This window comes from Mesoplodon bidens (assembly GCF_964165515.1).
Source record: "Mesoplodon bidens genome assembly, chromosome: 11".
NCBI classification, from domain to species: domain Eukaryota; kingdom Metazoa; phylum Chordata; class Mammalia; order Artiodactyla; family Ziphiidae; genus Mesoplodon; species Mesoplodon bidens.
Window position 1 is genome coordinate 80,173,058 of NC_138167.1, and position 22,195 is coordinate 80,195,252.

General features: G+C 38.9%; 1 protein-coding gene across 19 annotated transcripts in view; it reads left to right on the forward strand.

Moving 5' to 3' along the window:
- Window positions 1-22,195, forward strand: part of ANKS1B (ankyrin repeat and sterile alpha motif domain containing 1B) — a gene marked incomplete at both ends in the record, with an annotated part of 1,149,683 nt that overhangs the window by 1,082,991 nt on the left and 44,497 nt on the right. For 8 of the 19 annotated variants that reach the window (XM_081250057.1, XM_081250058.1, XM_081250059.1 and 5 more), the window contains 2 exons: window positions 7,702-7,830; window positions 9,738-9,809. In XM_081250057.1, the coding sequence (XP_081106183.1) occupies window positions 7,702-7,830; window positions 9,738-9,809 (201 nt within the window). Of the gene's footprint in view, window positions 1-1,382; window positions 1,458-7,701; window positions 7,831-9,737; window positions 9,810-22,195 lie in introns of all 19 variants that reach the window. The other 11 variants (XM_081250042.1, XM_081250054.1, XM_081250044.1 and 8 more) reach the window with 2 other exon arrangements.

The following is a 22,195-nucleotide window of genomic DNA, read 5'->3' on the forward strand; positions in this document are numbered from 1 at the left end:
AGCAGAAACTGAGACTAGCAGAGCTGGTTTAAGTGGGAGGTGGTTGGAGTTGCCTTTTGGTCAGACCCCAGGTATCTTACTTTCCTAACAGAATGCCAATTACCTGACAGTCTGTCCCCAGCAAGCCATCCAGATGACAGAAGGGATGGAAAGCAAAGATGTAGGTGTGTGTGGAGCTGCCTTTGGAACTGGAGAGAGAGATGTTAAATTTCTGGTGAGCGTTTCTGGGAGGGTGGAGGTGGGGGAAACATTTAGCCGGGGATAAGCTTTCTTTTCCACAATGCATTTGCTGATGATATTGTTCTTTGCTGGGTTTCTAAACTGTATTGTGGTTACGTTCTTATCTCCTTTCTGCACTGATCTCTGTGCACTCTGCTTGTGAATTCTGGGGATGTTCACAGCGCTTGGCTGAATAAATTTAGGCGTTCTGCCATTTTCTGTGATTCAGTTTCATGGTGTCTTTTAGATGATGGAATTCAGGAAAAGAACTCTGTAAAGGTCAAGCCAGGAGTCTCGTTGGTTTATCTGATGGTTTCTGCTATAACTCCTGGGAGGGTGTTGGTTCATATGGCATTTGGTTCTAAGCAAACGTTATGCCTTTTAATAATTGTTGGTTATTAGATTGTTAATGGTGTGGTAGAGAATCCGAATCATGGAGCAGATTCATTAGGCTCACAGACACCAAATGGCGTTCCCCAAAGTTCCTGGTTGAGGGACGGAGCTGAGCTTCCCAACCCCAGCCCCTCCTTGCTGTGCCTCCTTGGGGCCCCTCCACCACCACACATTCCCTCCGCTGGGCAGCAAACTGACACTTCTCCCTTGTTAATCACAGAGCTTTGCTCTTGAGAGCTCTGGAGGGGAAAAATCTCTCTAGGTTTATCAACTTGAGCAATGACTAAATTAGGAAAGTCATTTTATTGCATTGTTTGCTCTCAGTCATTTGAAGATAAGAAAATAAAAATGTTTGAACTGTGTTAAAGATTTTTTTCCCATCCTTCTTGAAGTTCATAAAAATATTTATCCTCTGAAACAAATGACACGAAGAGGGAAGGTATTTCCGTTCTCTTCGACAAATGTAAAACACAGTTTGCTTTTTCCAAGATGTGAATGGATTGGCAATTTCCCTTGACATAATACTAATGCATAAATGGTCTTTTTTTTTTTTCCAGCCAAGCCAAAAATGTTTTTAGGCAAAAGAATGACTTGAAAGTCACTTATTAAACCTCGGGCACCCTAAAAGGTTTTTTTGGTGTTTTGAGGTTTTTTTAAGAAATATGATTCTTTGCTTTTTATTATTTTCCTCCTTCCCTTCTTTGATGCTACCTTGGTAGCTGCCGTGTTTTAAATATTGACAAGATGAGATAGTTTTCTGTTTATATCAGCAGTCGTCTGTCTGTGAGATATGGACGAATCAGAACGCTGGATTTCCTTTCTCAGCCATCCATCAGGTTCATAATGTAAGGTTACAAATGGTTATTTTTCTCTTTCTGAACTTGAGCTGTGTCGTGTGTTGCAAAGTGTCGTCAGTAGCTACAGGGACCATGTCCTGGCAATGCAGAAAAGTTGTGATGTCTAACAACTCCTGAGATTTCTTTTGTCTCTTATACTTCATTCACTGTGCCTTGTGACTAGTTAACGTGCAAACATTGTCCTAAAATAAGAAACATACTTGGTTTTGAAGTCTACAGTTAAAATCTGTCCCGTGTGAGTTTGGCTTTCATCCCAGGTGTCTGCGTTAACTTGCTTTTACAGGAAAAAGGAAAAGGGTAAATTGATATATATATACCCATGTATATATCATTGTTATTCTCCCCGTTTTGTATTTCCCACGTCCATGGGCTGTTCAGTCCTTTGTGCCTAACAGTTCTCCAAGGTTCATGCACTTCACTTGTGAGAAATATTTGAGTATGATTTGCATGATATTATATATAAGTTTTATGCAAATATGGGAGGAGTCTCATAGCCAGGAGAGGCACCATTACAGCTACAAAGTGGTTCTCAGCCTTTTTCTTTTTTTCCACTTGACAGTACTGAATTGATCTTTGGAATGTGTGTGAAATCATGACCTGTTTTACTCTGAGCTGCTTAATATTCAAATTTTCACAGTTCACCTTTGCATACTTTTTAAAAATTCATTTTTGTTTGGAAAGTAAACATTTTAATGTCTGGGTTATTTTTCCATTTTGTATTTTAAAATACAATTCTATTTTCACACTCCGTTAAATTTCTCTTACTGGATAGCCTGCTGTCTAAGAGGTTGAGACATTTGGTTGAGAATCACTAAGCAGAGCTCTTGGGGTGGCATGCAAGGGGCCTCTTTTGAGGTGCCATGTCAGGCACACCCCTCCTCCTGTGCATGGGAATTTCTGGCACTTGGGGACCACAGTGTCTATACATTGCCTGGTACTGATGCTCCAGTGACCCAGCAGTTCCTCCTGAACACGTAAATTCTAACCAGTGCTTTTTCGTGTTCAGAAGTGGCCATCTCTGCTCTTTATCATCAAAAGGAACAAATTCGAGATAACCAGCTGCATTTGACCAAACCAGCATTCTTTATTCTTGAAGATGTTTTAAAAGAACTGCAGCAGCATCTTGCTTTCATATGTGTGTGAATGTTTGTAGGAGACCTTTCCTTACATTCACATCCAAATACATGTATACATATTTATAAATATAGAGCTATATGTAGCCTTCTTCAAAGCTGTAGAGATAATGGAAAGTAAATGTAATTACATATATCATACATGTTTGGGTAGCCCATCTCTGTTATTTGGCAGAATTATTGAAAGTGCAACCTGAAAATAACAGTTGTCATTTAAAATCATTTTAGTTTTTCATTAAGTGTTCTCAATAGAGCATAATGTTTGTTAATATTCAGATCTAAATTTACAAGCAGGTAAGTGGGAGCAGTTCCTAGTAGAAAAGATTTAAAAGCTTCTATTAAAAAAATCAATTAAATCCTAATTTAAAAATTCTTTAAAGAATAATACAGGGCCTGGAAAATACCATATCTTCCTGTTCATGTTAGAAAACTAAGTCATAATCATAGCTTTTAATTATCTACTAACATCCTTACAAAACTTTTTTCTCAGGAAGTAAGTAAGAATATAGATGATGTTTCCCCTTTGTATTCTCAGAACATATAGAATATGTGATATCTTCAGTTTCCATTTTGGGGGGTAGAGAGCTATATGATATGATGTTTTAGAATTATATGTCTGGTGCACATGAACTAAAACCTTGCAGTTTTACCACCTTTTGAAATAATGAAAAGATTAAAAGCTACATTTTGGAATCCGCCATCTAATAAAAATCTCTGAAATTTTGCACATTTTTTTCTGTGTTATAACTAAGTTCAGTTAGCAGTTTTATACTTTTCAGCTGGTGGTATGAGACATTTAATTTAATTACATTCTATTGGGTATGGCCCAGTTATAATCCGTCAAACTCAGCAGGCTATGAATTTCTAGTTGGCAGTTGGCAAATACCTATTAAGCAGAATCAATTCTCCGTTTAAAACTTTAATCTCAAATTATGTTTTTCTTTCGTACTGGAAGGTTAATTTTTATTTGAGTTTGAAGGGGTAGTTAATAATGTACATTTTCCTCTGTTTAACTGATATATAGTAAAGGAAATAAATACATACGTATGTGCCAAGTAAACAAGGTTTTAATCCATGGCCGAATTCTTGGACTGTTAAGAGCATTCAATACGTGAACCTAAAGAAAAGGTTTTTCTCCAAGTATTTTAAGCTTTAAAGAAATATCCTGAAGATATTTAGTAAGAGTGCCTTGGATCATTTTAATTTCTCTTCTGCAATTACTTAAGCCTTTTAAAAAGCACTGCCAGTCACTCATAGTTTACAATATGACAGACATTTACCCCAGACTTTTTTTATTTTATTTTGTTATTCTAACTAAATAGTGTTGCTTCATCGTAACCCATGTTTAGATCTACTTTTCAGTAAAGATAAGACTTCATTATAAACCATTATTTCAGGCAAAAGACTTTTTAAGTCTGTTGGATTTTTATTTAATATTTAACAAGCATTTTAAACTTGGAAATAATTAATGTTTTAAACTTACCTGAAGAAATACAGATATTATCTAGATACGAATGTACTATTTAACAAGAGCTAATACTGGGCTTCACAATTGAAATTATTTTATATGCGAGGCAAAACCCCTTATTTGCTTTTTGGTCTCTACAGCTCCTCCATATTATCACCACTCTACCTCTTTCCTCCATAGCTCATTCCTGCTGTAATTCAGCCTCCAAAAGCATGGAGACCTAAGGCACCCTTGTTCTCTGCGCACTTTTGGTTTTACTGTCCGTCAACCAGGTGAAACTGAATCCCACCCCAAGGATCAAGGCCACATCTACCCTTTACAGTAGAGTAATGAGGAGTCCATCCATTCCCACAGAATTAATTCCAAAGAGAAAAGTCAACATGTACAAGCAGAGTCTTCTAAATATTCTTAGATCTAAGGTTAAAAAAAATCAGTTGATGAATTTCCAGGAGGAAAGGAAAATTATTTCCTTATAAATTCAATTTTAAGAACACTTTTCCCTCAGTTTGAAAACGAATTTCTGGAAATAGCACTAAGTATGACAAAATTCAGTTTCTATTTCCAGAAAGGTAGATTCAGTCCCTGTAGGGAATTTTTAAAATATTTGGACTGGAGCAAAGTTTTTTGGGCCTCAAAGAAAATAAAGTAAGGATTCTGTTTCTCTTCCCTGTAATTATCTCCCCCCATTGTACGTAGGGAAAGTGTGTCAGATCACTCTGGATTCAAAGCAGTGGTTTGTGATTTCTGGACAAAGTGGAGTCATAGGAGAGCAGATGATGGCGCTGCCTAAACCGATTAAATGGAAGCACCACTAATTTCTTCAAGTGGTTGTCAAATAAGAGATGGAAATGATCTCCAGACTGAGGTGCTGTATGCTGGGGCTTGTAGTTCCCAAAATGGCTGCTGCGACTTCTGTGGATGATGTAAATATTTGCATCAGCATTCTGCTTTAAGTATATGTGGAACTCACATTGAAATTCAATTATAAAAGTGCCTGAATTAATTCAGCAATTAGAGAATGAGTTTGCATATGATTTGCATGCTTAATGTACAAACACCTCAAATGTCCCCATAACCCCAGCTTCACCCACCCATCCCCACCCCTACCCCCCAACCCTTGCCCCGCAACCCATGGTACCCCCAGCTCCTGCCATGTCTGTTCAGGCTTTTCTGAAAACTGCCCATTGAGCTTGGCCAAGGTGAACCTCAGCTAAATGATGAGAGGGCTAACGTGAAGACTGGATGCTTGGTTTGGGTTGCCACATCCGCGGACACTGGATCGAAGGATCTTTTGAGGTCAACCAGCTCCTTTTGTATCATTCCACAAAGTTGTGTGCAAACTTCTGTTGTTCCGTTAACAGTGTTACCTGTGACTTAAATGTACAGCACCTGTTTGCTCTGTTGTTGTTGCTTTATCAAGGGAGGGGGGAGAACAGGGGAAAAGGTTAATGGGGGGAGATTAGAGGATGATTTGCTAAATGTGGGGAGAGCTTTTAGTTAAGGACTCACAGCTGCATGTTTCCAGAGTTTTAACTTATTTAAAGGTGATTACACTCAGCTTCAAAATAATATTGAAATTTGCATATTCTGCATTTTTTATTTTATACTAGTTTTTTTAAGAGCAAATCACAGCCAGTTGAAATAAAGACTGGAGAGATAATAGAGATCCAGACATTTGAGAGAGAAGGAAAAGAAAAGATCAAAATAGGAAGTCAGAGGAAGACTTACTCCTAATTATTTAATTGCGATCAGTTATTGCTTTCACGAAATAACAGTTTGTATAAACATGAAGAAAAAACTCAAGAATGAGTCAGGGATGGGTCATAAAACATAGGATTTTTGTTTAAAAATGCTAAAGTAAATATTCCAGGTAAAGCCTTAACAATATCAACAGACAGGAGATGGGAGAATGGAGCCCTGTGAGAGTAAATCAGCAACTAGAACAAAACTAACACACAGAGTAGCTCAGGGCAGAGCGTAAGCGACGAGCAGAGGGGTTCTGACTGGTCACACACTCTGGTGAGAAGCCAAGGAGATAATACGAGGCTCACTTTGCTCTTCCCGAGGTTGAGAGTCACCCATCTTAAGGAGAAAAGCTTCAGGCTCTCTGCTTCATGAAAAGGCTTGTGCATTCCTCTGCCTCTATGAAAAGGCCTTTGCATTCCTAAGGGGCTCCAGAATTCTTTTGTTTTTTAAAGCCAGTTAGAATTTCCAGACGGCAAAGCCTATGCCTAACCCTTTCCAGTAATGACAGCCACCTCATGTTCCTCCTAATGTAAGTCCAAACTGCACAGAAAAGAAATTGGAATGGTACTCCTCTTCCCCAAAACACACATCCTATTTAAGCTCTTCCTGGAGACTTGGGGCTCTTAACCTTTTGAACTTTCTAGAGCATTTCAAAGAATTTAATGAAAGTTATGGACTTTTTTTCCCCAAAAACATACACCTACATCCAAAATTTGGCATTCTTATCCCAGACTTCTTGAAAATCCTCCTTAAGAAATCCTAGTGTCAACCCTTTTGCCAGTACTTCTATGGAACTTTGTCTCTAGCCAAGGTTTTACTTGGTTTTGGAGCTCATGAGACCTCTTTATACTCTTCCAGCTCCTGAGAAAGGTAATTTCTCATAATTCTGTAAGACCAACCAAATCCAGGTTAGAGGAGAGTGGCTTTGGAAATCTGCCTGTTGTCTAGATTTAGTTATGTCCAACAAAGAACCAAATCTTGAACAATCAGAATCTTTACGAGGGAAAGGAGTGAGAAATCTCCCAACACGGGCCTTTGACTTTATAGATGCTCATACTAAACCATTACAGTAATAAAACATATCGAGGTTAACCTCATGGAAAATGATAATTAAAATGATAGAATGTCCTTCTGTCTTAGGTCTGTCTTTGTGGACATTTATGTACTATATGATATACCAGCATATGGGAATGTGCTTGTATTTGTGATTAGGATCCTCAAGTACATGTATACGCATGTATGACCAAACCTGGTATTTAAATATTTATTCTTCATTCATGCTTTAGGTTTTCTGAGGGAGGTAGCTGAGTATATCCAAGACAACCACAGTAATATTGTATTGATATAAATGAATTCAGAGGAGGGAAACTAGGTATCATCCATTAGTATATTTTTCTTCTAAAATTCTGTTTAGTGTCACACCTACTGTATCTTTTCTCCAGAGATATAAAATTATTCAGAGTACATGGTACATGTCCTAACTGGGAACTGAAATCTATGGAGCTGTGTATTCTGAATGCAAAAGCAGTTCAAACTAAAAATTTCAAATAGTCAAGTTTAAAAACAGAAAAGTCTTTCAAAGATTGTATGTTCTTTTCTGTTGGAACAGAAAATTAGTAAATCATTTATGAATATATTCACGTTTTATTTTAAAATTACTTATCTTAGGGTGTCATTCTAAAAATAGAATAGGTCAACTTCTTTCATACCTCAAAAATTAACTCAGCTTTGGGAAATATGATGCTAAGACATATAAAACCATAACAAACATATAATACACATTTGCACATTTACAGCACACAGGTATAAGATGAACTCAGGCCAGCTATAGGGAATGAACTTGGCCTACTGCTCATGTTACCTCTAGAATAAATGTGATTTTCAGACAGGAGACTGGGGAGAACCTTCCATTACCTTGCGACCTCCAAACGAAGCCACAGCCTCAACTCCAGTGCAGTACTGGCAACACCACCCGGAAAAGCTCATCTTCCAGTCGTGTGATTACAAAGCTTTTGTAAGTTACCCAGAATTCAGTACTTGGGTACCAGCAGGGATAGAGGGTACATTTCTAACCTGTTTACTTTTATATTGAAGGTATCCCCAAATGTCCATCACTGAAATTCCTAAAATGTTCTCCCCTTCTCTTTTTTCTTAAAGTAGCCTTCTCACCACAGAGAAAGTCCAAATAAATAGAGCTTTATAACCCTTTTAATCTTGTAAGCTTAAGGTCTGTTTTGTCTTCTTATATAGTTGTATATTTTAAATTAAATGTGATAAACTGCTATCTTAAAATGGAGATGAGTATAAATACAGCACATATAGACATTTCCACTTACAAATCTCAAAACATTGGGTCTACTGCTCTATATAAATACCAGATTCTTTTCATTGTCATCATTTGGATTATATTACAGTACTGGGCTTTTTTTTTTTTTTGAAATAGGAGAGAGAATCAGGCTTAGCTGAGAATTGTGAATGATATGAACAGGTAAATGTTCAAAAGGTACCATTGGTTTGGGGGCAGGTGGTTGTTATGACTACAGCAGGGAAAGTGGCTGAACCCAGGACGGAGCATTGAAACTGTCTCTCTTAAAAATAAATGTTTCAATTAGGACAAAATTTCCTGATACCTTAAAAGATAAGGATTTCACCACCATCATTTTCCTTAATTTGATGAAGATGTGGATGTTCTGATTGTCTCACAGCAATTTAGCCTTTTTTTTTTTCATTTTGTGCTATCTGCACCTCTTTAACTGCTTATATCTGGAAGCATTGGACTCATTTCAACAGTGATCTTCCCAAAACTGTGGGATTGAAATGCCTCCCTCCTCCAAGGCTCAAATGCCAAATCCCTGAGCCTTTCTGAGCATGCCTTTCTTGGAAGGCTTTGACCAAACCCTCTGCTATTGTGCCCCTGCACAACCTCTTCAAGTCAGGGACCTCCCGGGTCGGTAGGACTGATTCCCAGCCCAGTTTTTACAGAGTGCCAGGGCCTCCTCGGTCATGTCAGGAAAATAATTATTTTAATGCACTCTTCTAAAAAGGACATATAGAGCTCTATTTTTTGAAGGGAATTAGAGAAAAATGATAACTGGAAAGAGCCCTGTTGAAGCTTCAGAAGGTTGAAGGGAAGTCAACTGATAGAAAGACAAAATAGACATTTTGCTAAAAACTATTTGCCCCCAGCCAGAATTTGAAGCATGCGTGACGATTTGTACCAAGGCCGTATTCGAGCCTATCACCTAGCAGCAAAGTGGTTGGTCATTCCTGGGAGGAGACACTCTCATCCTTCTCCTGCCCCATTCAGCCCCTCTGGTGTCAGTTTGCACCAAAGACTCAGCTCTCTGGGCCGTGGAACAACTGTGAATGACATTCCCCCTCCCCGCACGCTCCCAGCCTGTTCTCAAGTGGATCAACCACAGGGCACACAGCTGTGAATGAAAAAGGTCCAAAACTGCATCTCTGCCTAAGAACAGCCTAACGTTAATTACCTATGCAGCCAGCTAAGTCCAAATGGGGTGCATGTTGCTTAGCTTCTCAGCTGTCTCATACAACCCTGTAATTACATAGATAGTGATGTGATTTATTTTTGCAGACATAGCTGCCTCAAAAAAAAAGGGAAAACATTTTTAGATGCCCCCATTTTGCAGTTAAATATGATCTGAAAGATGGCGTCTTTAGAAACTGCTACAGTTTTATTATAAAGAGCAATTTACAGCTTTCAGAACTGTGCTTAATTCTGCTGCATTCTCTCTATACGTGCATTTATTTGTTAGAATTAGTTACCGTTAGTTTTTAAAAGTTATGCAGCAGCCTACAGCCAGGAAACCTGGCCAGTAGTACTTCTACAGTGTGCTTTTAAATTGCTACTCATATTTATATTCTGTTTTTCATAAATCGTTAAATTTTTTTGTATTTCAGTATTTAGGTTCTATGCTGATAAAAGAGCTCAGGGGGACAGAATCAACCCAAGATGCTTGTGCAAAAATGCGGGTAAGTTTGCCAAACAATTTTATTTCTAGTCACTGAAATACTAAATACTGGCTGTGGATACAAATTGCCACTTTTCAAATTACTATTTTCTTCATCTGTTGGTCTGCTGAATCACATTGGTGTTATATAAAAAGGTGTTTGGGTTTTGTTCATGTTTTTATATTTGAGCTTATGTCACTGTAGTTTGAGCTGATGTCTGTTTAATTCAGTTACTCTTATTTTTAAAGATTTAAAGATCAATATACATTGATCATTCTCCAGATTAGGAGAAAAGTGACCTTTAGTTTACTACAAGAAAATGTTTTAAGCACCCACTTGACAGTCTGAGAATATTTATTGAAAAGACTGCCAACTAACTAAAAATTAACAAATGCGGAATATTGAGAGCATATTATAAAAAGCTAATATTCCTTATGAGCCTTCTTAATTATTCATTTTTTAATGTAAGAAAAACATTCAACTCTGAGCTGAATCACATAAGGACACAATGTTGACAGAAATTGCATTCCAGATGTCTGTGATTGGTGGCTGCTGGGTTCTGAGGAGTCCGTATTAGCCAAACTGATTCTCACTCACCCTACAGATCCATGTGATCTTTTTCTTTCATGTGTCCTTCTTCTTCTTCCTCCATAGCAGACGTGTAGAGGATATGGTGATATCTGACTGATGACACAAATTAAGAATATCGGACTTAGTCCATATAGCAACTAATCAGGGTCAAATTTAAGATCATTAGCAAGTGAGCCCTAACTTTTGTCATTTATTTTTATATGAGCAGCTTTTGATGGGAAATACTTAAAAGCATACAATTTAACAGTTACAAAGGTAAACATGTAATGTCCATTGCTCATGAAAAGCTAAATACATGTGAATCTTCATGAATTTGACACCTCAGTATGTAATCGTCATTTTAATATTTTGATCATTTCAGCAGCAGAAAAACTGAAACAGTTATCCTTCTATTTGATGTAGTTATACTTAAATTGTCAGGACCAGTGAATCTTTATCCCAGGTACTGTTTAGATGAAAAACACTGTGATGCGTGCAGCAACTCAAGTTCTAGTTCTGTTGCTGCTTACTTGCCTTAGGAGTCAGTTTTTAGTCATAATAATAATAACTGGTAGCATTTACTGAGTAGTTACAGTGTGCTAATCTTTGCTGAATACTTTGAGTGTTCAGCTCATCCAGTCTTTACTACAAAGCTATAAAGATTAGTACAATTGTTGATCCCATTTTGCAGATGGAGAAACTGAGGCTTAGAGAGCTTAAATAACTTTCTCAAGGTCCCGCAGTGAATAACTTGCCAATCTGGGACTGGGTCTGTCTGACTCCAGAACCCAAGCTTTTAACTACTACATTCATCTGCTTCTTCTGGGCCTCATTTCCTTAGAAAGTAAGGACATTGGACTGGATGCCCATTAGGGTTCTTCCTGGTTTTATAATTCTGGGAATCCTGTATACTAAATATCTATCTGATCTAAATTATGTCACCAGTGAACAATAAGAAATGGGAAAGGTTTTCAATCATCAAGCCTCATAATAATTTTAGAGCTATTTATGAAGATGTCTAAGAAATTAATTTGGCGTCTCTGACTTAATACATCTGAGTCCAGCCACTTCGATATGGTAATGAGCACAAATAGCGCATAGAGCACATAGCACCATTTAAAATACACCAAATCAGTGATTTGAATTTCAGTCAATTTCTTGAAATTAAGTGGATCTGAAATTCCATTTGGATAGCAAGAGCAAAACCATTTTAATAGTGTCAGTGGAGAATAATTTAGTTAAATACTTGTCTGTTGCTTAAAATGAAAAGGCCATCTATTTAGAAGCCAGTCTTCTGTTCTTTGGGGGTGTTTTTCCAGTTTGCTGCCCTTGGTGTTTATTTTGGGTAGTTTACATGAAGATAAGAACTTTATTGCTTCTTAGGATATCATAAACCCTTATTTCCCATCTTGATTAAATGAACATCAGTCTTTGATACAGTAGCTGAAGTTGTACTCACTGGGTTCACCAGAGCCTTTCAAAACCGGAAGCGCAGATTTGATCTGTTATCTGGAACTATTGAATTGTGAATTAGAGCTCTCACCAACTAAAAATGGTGTGGATCTCAACTTGCAGTTGATGTTCAGTTTGAACCTCCAGTTGCTGTTTTCTCTCTTTTCAGCATGGTTGCATTTCAGCCAAACGTCCCGGTGTAATCCAGTCTCCCCAGGGGAAATACTTTAAGGCACAGATGATCTTAAAGTTGTGATATACCGTAATGTCACTGGGCCAAAGTATGGTGCACTAAAACTTTACCTGGTTTCCTCTTTCAATTCAATTGAAAATAAAAAGTTTTCAATTCAACAGTATGAATTTTAGCCGAAATTAAAATTTCTTTCCCAGTAAGAAGTAAATCAGTGTAGTTCCTTATTCTGAGAACTATTTCCTTAAATGTGTTTTGTTAACAAAGATGACTACAATTTGGCTCCTGCTGTCACTGAGTACAATTCAGTGGAGGAGGCCAACATGTTAACATTAATTCTAGGAGTAGCAGAAGTATCACCATAGAGGTGTCTTCATGTTGCCATCAGGCGTGGTCTCGTAAAATCAGTTTATTGGGATTAATAACAGTTAACACTTGAGAGCTGTGGGCCAGGCCCTGCACAAGTGAAATGTACCTTAATTCATTTAATCATGAGATAAGTATTGCTGTTGTCCCCACTTTCCATATGGGGAGACAAAGGCCAAGGAAGGTTAAGTAACTTGCCCAAGATCACCCAGCCAGTGAGTAGTGGAACCAGGATTTGAACCCAGGCAGTCTAACTCCACCACCCATACTCGAATCCCCAGGCTGTACCACCTCTCACTTGTGCCAGTGGAACGTTTATTGTCCTGACATTTAAAATAGCTGAAAAGGTGGATCATTTATGTTGATAAAGAAATAACTTTAGGAACCCTCAAAGAGTGTATAAGATTAGTACCAACTAAATTAAACCATTTAGGTACAAACATATGTAGTAATTTGGGCTACATTCCAACGTACTAACATAAATAAAAATTTCAGGAGGTTTTCTTTGCATCCTTAGCAACTATAAATGTTTTTTTCCATAACACTTACTTTAACACATTCAGTTTGCCCCAGCAGAAACGAAACACAGTTTTCCCTTCTCAGATAGTCATGATTGGTTATTTTCTGAGTTTATCTAAACCTGTTTATTCATCTCTAAGGTCCCATCAGTTCTGAAATAAAGATAATTCTACACTACTCTCCTGGTGTTCTATTATACACCTATTATTTCAGTTAAAACTACACCATAATTGACTAACGTGTGTGAGATGGTAGTAATTCATACCATTCTACAAATGGAATCACTTCTCTGTCTGTCTGTTCAAGTTAACCAGTCTCTTTCCTCTTCAAACTGTCTTAAGATTGTTTAATTAAGAGACTTAACTGTTAGAGAAGTTTTGGGTTCACAAGAAAATTGGGCATAAAGCACAGAAAGGTCCCTGCATCACCACCACCCTCACAGTCTCCCCTGTTACTAACATCTTGCATTAGTGCAGTACATTTGTCACAGTTATGAACCAATATTGATATATTATTATTAACTAAAGTCCATGGTTTACATTAGCATTCGTTCTTTGTGTCATACAGTGTTTTGGGTTCTGACAAGTGCATAATATCATATGTCCACCATTACGATACTGTACAGAATAGTTTCACAGCCTAAAAATCCCCTGTGCTCCACCTACTCACCCCTTCTCTCTGCTGCTACCGTAACGCCTGACAACCCTGACCTTCTTGTTACATCCACAGTTTTGTCTTTTCCAGAATGTCATGCAGTTGGAATCATACAGTATGTAGCCTTTTCAGACTGGCTTCTTTCACTTAGCAGAATGCATTTAAGGTTCCTGTGTGTGTTTTGTGGCTTGATAGCTCACTTTTTTTTTTTTTTTTACATCTTTATTGGAGTATAATTGCTTAACAACGGTGTGTTAGTTTCTGCTTTATAACAAAGTGAATCAGTTATACATATACATATGTTCCCATATCCCCTCCCTCTTGCGTCTCCCTCCCACCCTCCCTATCCCACCCGATAGCTCACTTCTTTTTATCACTGAGTAATATTCCATTGTATGGATGTACCACAGTTTGTTTAGCCATTCACCTATTGAAGGCCATCCTGGTTGTTTCCAAGTTTTGGCAGTTATGAATAGAGTTGCTGTAAACACTTTTATGCAGGTTTTCATTGTAAGATGCCCCCCATCCCTGGAAGAATTATCTTCTGAATTGTGTTCAGTGAAAAAGAATCAGTAGAAACTTGCAAGAAACCCTGATCATTTTTTAAGTAAAATTGTAGTTTTTGCCTTATCTTTTAGAGTTGTGTTGGGTTTTTTTTTTTTTTTTTTTTTTTTTTTTTCCATTTTTTTTAAGTTTATTTATTCATTTTTTTAATTAGTTTCTGCTTTATAACAAAGTGAATCAGTCATACATATACATCTGTTCCCACATCCCTTCCCTCATGCATCTCCCTCCCTCCCACCCTCCCCATCCCACCACTCCAGGCGGTCACAAAGCACCGAGCTGATCTCCCTGTGCTCTGCGGCTGCTTCCCACTATCTATCTACCTGACGTTTGGTAGTGTATACACGTCCATGCCTCTCTTTCGCCTTGTCACAGCCCACCCTTCCCCCTCCCCATATCCTCAAGTCCATTCTCAAGTAGGTCTGCGTCTTCATTCCCGTTTTGCCCCTAGGTTCTTCATGACATTTTTTTTTTAAATTCCGTATATATGTGTTAGCATACGGTATTTGTCTTTCTCTTTCTGACTAACTTCACTCTGTATGACAGACTCTAGGTCTATCCACCTCATTACAAATAGCTCAGTTTCGTTTCTTTTTATGGCTGAGTAATATTCCATTGTATATATGTGCCACATCTTCTTTATCCATTCATCCGATGATGGACACTTAGGTTGTTTCCAGCTCCGGGCTATTGTGAATAGAGCTGCAATGAACATTTTGGTACATGTCTCTTTTGGAATTATGGTTTTCTCAGGGTATATGCCCAGTAGTGGGATTGCTGGGTCATATGGTAGTTCTATTTGTAGTTTTTTAAGGAACCTCCATACCGTTCTCCATAGTGGCTGTACCAATTCACATTCCCACCAGCAGTGCAAGAGTGTTCCCTTTTCTCCACACCCTCTCCAGCATTTATTGTTTCTAGATTTCTCTTTTTTTTTTTTTTTAATTAGTTTCTGCTTTATAACAAAGTGAATCAGTCATACATATACATCTGTTCCCACATCCCTTCCCTCATGCATCTCCCTCCCTTGTTGGGTTTTTTTTTAAATAAAAGCCTACGAGACTATCCATGTCTTGATACTGAGGCATACTTTTAAGAAGAATAATTTCTATGAATTATTTTTCACCTTAGTGGTACAACTGGGCTGCTTATTTCCTTTCCCATGACAGCTTTACAGACATGTCTATTTAAAATTAAAAATTTAAAACATATTAGTAATATGTGAGGAGTTGTAAAAGATATCCGTTTAATCTGAACACATTCATTTAGTGCTGCCTTTATGTTCCTGGTTGGGTTTTCCAGCTAGATTTGTGCTCAGAACCAGAGTCTTCCTTTCTAAAAGGATTCCTGAGAGGAATCCTAGCTCTACGGTCCTGAATACGGCCCTCCCCTAACATATTCCCCACAGAACATGGAACCTTCCCTCTGTCACACCTCACATAACACTGTGTGACGTCTGGTTACACCTGCCCTGTGCCCCTTAGAAGGCAGGAACCGTGTGTGCTGTGTCCCCAGAGTCTGCTGTATAATAGCTGCCTTACGAAGTAGCTGTGATGGTTCCATAGTAATGCCTATGAAGGGTCTAGCTAGCTCAGTAAAATCTTAAAACATGTGACCTCTTCCTCCAAACGTTGGAAAAACAAGTAAATTGATGGATAGATTTGCTTTGGATTATTTCATTTGTTTTTCCCCACCTCTGATGGGGTCCTTACCCTGGTTTTCTATGTATACAGTATGTAAGAGAGTATTCAGAAACTTAGGGGCCCTGCACTCTTCTTTCCAATTTTTAAAGGCCATTGCCAAAAGCGAGAAAAAAATGAAGGAACACTGTAGATACGATGTTATATGTAATTTTGCATTTCATATTTAGGGAGGTGATTTGTTCCTAATTCTATTGGGAGTTGCTTCTTTTAACTAATGTGTCCACAGGACTGAACTTTACAAAGCAATAAATAGATTGCTTGGGCCTTTCAGTTCTCTTTAGCATGATTAGCTCCCACTTCAAGATTCTAAGAGGTACAGTGTTTGGTGAAATGAGGGATTTGTACTGGCAACAGGAGGTCCTACTATTCCATTTTGCCTCCCTAGACTTACTCATACCCCATCCCCTAACCCTGAGTTTTGCCCCAGGGAATATTTATCACTAATATATAGCACTCTCTCACTTTCCTCATTAAATGTACCATAAGGAAACATCTGCTACTGTAAGAGGTAGGCCATTCTATTCAATTAATACTCTGAAATCTGACTTTCCCCTAATCCCATAGTTGACGGTTAGAAATGTTCACAGGTGTCACAGGTGTTTGCGTTCAAGGACATTTCCCTAAAAAAAAAAAAAAAAATCTGTTCTCAACTATAATAAGGTAGAAATCGGCCTTTCTGATGTAAGAAAGGAAATATTTTAAAATTATGTTTAAGTCAGGAATAAGCAAGTCTTCCAGTGTACTTCAGTTTTGGAACCTCTATTCCCCAAAGGACTTAGACAGTTTCACCATGGTTCAGACTTCTTGTTGAGTCTGTTCCCTTTAACTTTATATGATTTTTAAACTTTTAATCTGGAAGCAATTCTAAAGTTGAATTTTAATATAGATTTCCACATAATCGTCTGTGCCTTGGTTGAAGTGTGAAGACCATCTTTTTTCTGTGCTTGCAAGGAAAGAAATTAATGGCAGAGAATGGATTGGAAAGGTTGACTAAAGGTAGATTTTAGAATCAGGTGGACATGTTAAATTAAGAGGCCTCTCTCCTTAGGAGAGGCTCAAACTGAAGTCCTCATACAAATCCCTTCTCTGAGGAATTGTCATTTTCAGAAATAATTTCAGGGACTACTTCTTAGGAACAAGGCTGAGGAAAAAAACCTAAAAACAACTGTTTTTTAAAAGTTTCTATTGCCCAAGTTTCAGGGAAGAATCAAGTTTTATCTTTCACTCTCTCAAAAGTACTGCACAAGGCAGGTAAATACAGGTCTAAACCCTTGAACGTGGTGTGTGTGTCTGTGTGTGTGTATTAAGATAGCAACACACACAACGAAACAGCCGCCCTTCTAACCCCTGTCACTGTGCTTTGCTCGTGTGTACTTTTTGCTCCGTGAGTATTGTATTTTCCTAGGAGTCTACCCAGTGGAACACCAAACGGTCCCAATCACCTTATCCCCTATCATCTTCATACCCCAGTTCTCTTTACTTTTTATTTTTGTTTTTATTACTCTCGTTACTGGCTTTTCTCCCATGTAACACCCTCACTGCTCCACATCACTGAAAGATGTCATGCGCCTCTTCTGTCTTGAATTTCCACTTGTCTGAAGCTCTCTTTCTAAACATAGTGAGTCAGTTGTTTTTGGTTCAGATATATTGTTCTGCTGAACATTCACTGCTGCAGCCACCATTTCACTGCAGTCCAAGTATGTTCCGCAGAGATTTTTCAGTTACGCTGACAGATCTTGATTTTACTTCTGCCCTCCTTTGCCAGTGGGGTGTGCTGTGCTTTGAAACGCTAAGCGAAACCATTAATCCTCAGAATAACAGTAATAGCCCAAATCTATTGATGTTCACTACATACTAGGCACGGAATTATGTCATCTCACAACAGCTCCACAAAGGAGATGCTATATTAACATACCCATTTTACAGATGAAGTAACTAAGACAAAGGGAGGTTAAAATACCTAGCCACATAGTTTGAAAAGGGTGGAGCTAAGACAGGAATCCAAACATACCCTCCTGTGCTCTTACTATAGTGAGTAGAGGAGGCCCTGGAGGAAGGAGCTTATCATTGGGTCCCTTCATAAATTCAGGATGACACCACACACACATACACACACACACGCTCTGAAGCTGTACTTAAATGTGATAGACTGAAACAGTCTGTGTGTTTTTGCACATGTTTACAGTTGACTTTTCTAACTTAAAAAATCTTAAATTTTTTAAACTTTACATTTGCTTCTTACAAAAGCAATACACATTCAATATTATTCAACTTTCAAATAGGAATATAGAAAAGAGAAATAAGAACAACTGTAGTTTTACCACCCAGAAGTGGTAAACACCCCTCTGTTAACACCACATTTGTACATAATCCTCCAGACTGATTAGTTATGCATTTATAAGCATCACTTTTCTACAAAAAATGGAAATATTCTGAGCCTGTTTATAATCTATATTTAAATACAATATATTTTGAAACATTTTTATTCCAATAACTATTCATCCCCAATATTATTTGCGCTGGTTGAACAATATTCCAATCCATAACTGAACCAAACATTTAACCAGTTCCCCTTTTTGGTCATTAGGTCATTTTCAATTTTTTCCAATTATAACCAATACTTTGGGTAACATCCCTATACCTCAGTCTTTTGCAGCTGGTCTGATTATGTCTTTAGAATAAGCCACTAAATGTAGAATGACTGGGTCAAAGAGTGTACACATCTTGAAACTCTGGGTAAGTATTGCCAAACTGCCTTACAAAAAAAATTGTTCCAATTTATACTCCCAGAAGCAGTCCAAGAAGACGCATTGATGTTTGCTTGTCACACCTCTCAGGGGCATAACTTAATATCTTGGATGTGTTCCTAGTTGAGGGCGAACTGGGGAACTTTTACGAGAAAACCTACATCTCCAGCATGACCTCTGGGCTTATCAGCTCTATCTGGTCAACATCTATTCTAGACATAACTCTAGAATCTGTCTTCAGGACCCAAACTCTTTATTTTATGTGCAGAATGTTTTATACTTTCACAGTCCCCGAGGAACCAAGGGTGAATTAAATAATACTTGTTAATTGCTCTGAAGACCAAGAGCTGCAGCTAACTGCTAACTAAGGATTTTTGGAAATCACTTGTCAAGTGGAGCATAGTGTGTTTTGATAAATTAATGTCTCTCTGAATTAACGTTAAGATGCAGTACAACTGAGTCTGTACGTATAGCAGCAGAGAACAGTTCTGACAGTGACTTTCAATCAAACTGATCAACTGCATCTTTAGAGCAGAAGTTCTCAAAGTGTGGTCCCCAGACTGGCAGCATCAGCAGCATCTGGGAACTTGTTAGAAATGCAACGTCTTAGGCCCTACCACAGACTCACTGTCTCAGTCTGTTTGGGCTGCTGGAACAAAAGTACCATATACTGGGAGAAATTTATTTCTCATGGTTCTGGAGGCTGGGAAGTCCAAGATCAAGGCACTGGCAGATTTGGTATCTGGCGAGGGCACTTTTCCTGGTTCATAGATGGCCGTCTTTTCACCATGCCCTCCTGGCAGAGGGGGCAAGTGAGCTCTTTCAGGCCTCTTTTATAAACACATAATCCCATTAATGAGGGCTCCACCCTCATGACCTAAGCACCTCGCAAAGGCCCCACCTCCTAATACCATCACATTGGGCGTTAGGGTTCAACAAATGAACTTTAGGGGGATGCAAGCATTCGGTCTGTAGCACTTACTGAATCAGAAACTCCAGGGGTGGCCCCCAACAGTCTGTCATTTACCAAGCACTCCATGTTATTCGAATGCTCTTGAAAGTTTGAGAACCACCGCCTTGGTCCACTGGGCATTCCAGTAAGGCTGCTGTGCAGATAGGCTATCCTGGTAGAACAGTCTGCCACAGTGCCTGGATACCAGCCAGAGCCAGAGGAATAGAGATAGAGGGCATTGCTTTGTGCCATGCAGACCTGGCCAGGGTGTGTGAGTTACTCCACAGTACAATAGCCGAGTCTGATGCCGGAGGAGGAGTTTGAATGGCTGCTGCTTGCCCACTGTCTGTTCTTGTCACGTGGCCTTACTTAGGCTCTGTATTCGCCCAGCCTTTGGGTCAGAGTCCTTGTGACCAGAAAAGCCCTTGAGAGGTCATTTACCCTCATTTTCCAGCCAAGTAAGACTTACCCCTAAGTCATTAGGGACACATGAGGGAAACTATTATTAACGACCAGATGGAGAAACTTCCCAGCTGTCGCTGATAATCATCCTGTCCTCGCAAGAAGTCTTTCCTTCTCATCTCACTGCTTGCAGTTTGAGCCAATTTCGTGTTGCCAAAACGAAGTCCTAACCCTTCCCTCCTTGAAGCTGAACTTCACAAGATCTGTGACACGTTTGCCGCCATAGGAACCTCTTGGTGCATCTCTAGTCACATCCATGGTTCTCCTCCAGGTTATTCAAAGGCCTCCATGCCTGGCTCTGAGTACCTCAGCCCTCTGAAACATCTCCTGAGTTCTCCATGTGTCGAGAGGCTGGGACAGTGGTTCTTCTTTATAAAACTGGCGTCTTCCTCATTGCTGTACATTAATTCATTTGCTCATTCCTTTAACAGTCATGGATTTCAGCAGCTTTTAGATCAAACCCTGTGAAATTGCTGATATTTAGCCATTTTTGACCCTTAAAAATGACTTCATAGGGTTCACCTGAGACCATGTGCTAGTCATTATAAGCGAGACAAATCGAGAAAGGTGTGGGCCGTCCTCAAGCCCCACCCCAGAGCAGCAGACCCCGAGGAACGGCAGAGGCTCACAGAGCAGGCGGGGGAGCAAAAGGAAAGCCGTCCCGTCAGCTGGGAGGCCAGAAAGTGACTTTGAAACTGAGCTTTCCCCAGAAAGTGACCTTGAAACTGAGCTCCAAAGGGTAAGAGTTCATTTTAAATGGCTGATTTGCGGTCTGTTTTTTCTCTCTTAATAATCCCCGCAACGTAGCTGGTTTTACTGCATACAAAATCACCACAATATTGCTTGTTTGGTGTATTTTTTAAATCATTTGAAAGTCACTTGAGGCTACCAAACATAATTGTTTGATCCTATTTTAATTTACTTGCTGAAACTGAGTATAATAATTAAGTGTTGAAACTAAGGAAAATATTATATGACAAAATTAATAGTTATGACTCAGCACTGAATATCTAACTAGAAAGCGTTCTCAGGGTAGCCGTGTGTAGGTTAAAATACGCTCTAAGTTGGATGGCAGTAGACCATTGGGAAATCTGTGCCAGTCTGTGCTTAAAATACCCTGGCAGTTACCGGGGTATTGTAAGAATGAAGAGTCAGGGCTTCCCTGGTGGCGCAGTGGTTGAGAGTCCGCCTGCCGATGCAGGGGACACGGGTTTGTGCCCCGGTCTGGGAAGATCCCACATGCCGCGGAGCGGCTGGGCCCGTGAGCCATGGCCGCTGAGCCTGCGCGTCTGGAGCCTGTGCTCCGCAACGGGAGAGGCCACAGCAGTGAGAGGCCCGCGTACCGCAAAAAAAAAAAAAAAAAAAGAAGAGTCAGTGACCTCCTCCCCGTGGACTGCCTCACTCTTTTTCCTCTGTGTGCTGATTACTGGGCACAGTTGATTCCTGTTAGGAGCATAAATGTCACTCTGGACTCAAACCCAACATTACAGCTCACAACTGAAGTGTTTCCAGTCCCAGTTATAAACCTCTTTGCTCTCACTCACACTTGTGAAAGTCCTGCTCTGAGATGCAAAGGTCCCTGCAATCTCACAAGGATATTCTCATACTGTTGATTCTGCATTAGAAAATGAGAAACTATTGATATTTTCAGGGTGTGCTGTAAGGCTAGAACAAAAGCTCAATGGCAAATTCTTACTTGATACAAATATTCCAAGCAGTTCGTAATTTGTAATTTAAAAGGAAAAGAAAAAAGATGGTGAATTTTTGGATTCACCAAGGTTGATTCATTCCTTGGTGAATCCAAAAATCCCTCTTGAAAAAAAAAAATGCTCTAAAAGTGTTCAGTTACTTTTCCTGTTAAGAACAATATTTCAGGTGTCCACCTCCAGATAGAAAATTATGATCCCTGTTCTGTGTGATGCTTAAAAACAATATAAATCCAAGTGCTAAATAAAGGACTGGCTTTAAATTGAAGATTCAAAAGTTGCATTTTATCTTATGTTTCAGAAATGTAACATCTCTATATAACTAAATACTCTTTCTCTTAGAATAATAAAAGGATGATCATCTTAATTAAGGAAATTGTGAAGAAAATACAATGGAATATCACTATATTCTTTCAGCTTTCAGTGGGAGAACAAGCTGCTGCAAAGGTTATGTTAATTTAGGGCATTACCCGTGAGTATGTAGCTGATTAGGTATGCAGAGGTCCTCATTACAAATTAGTC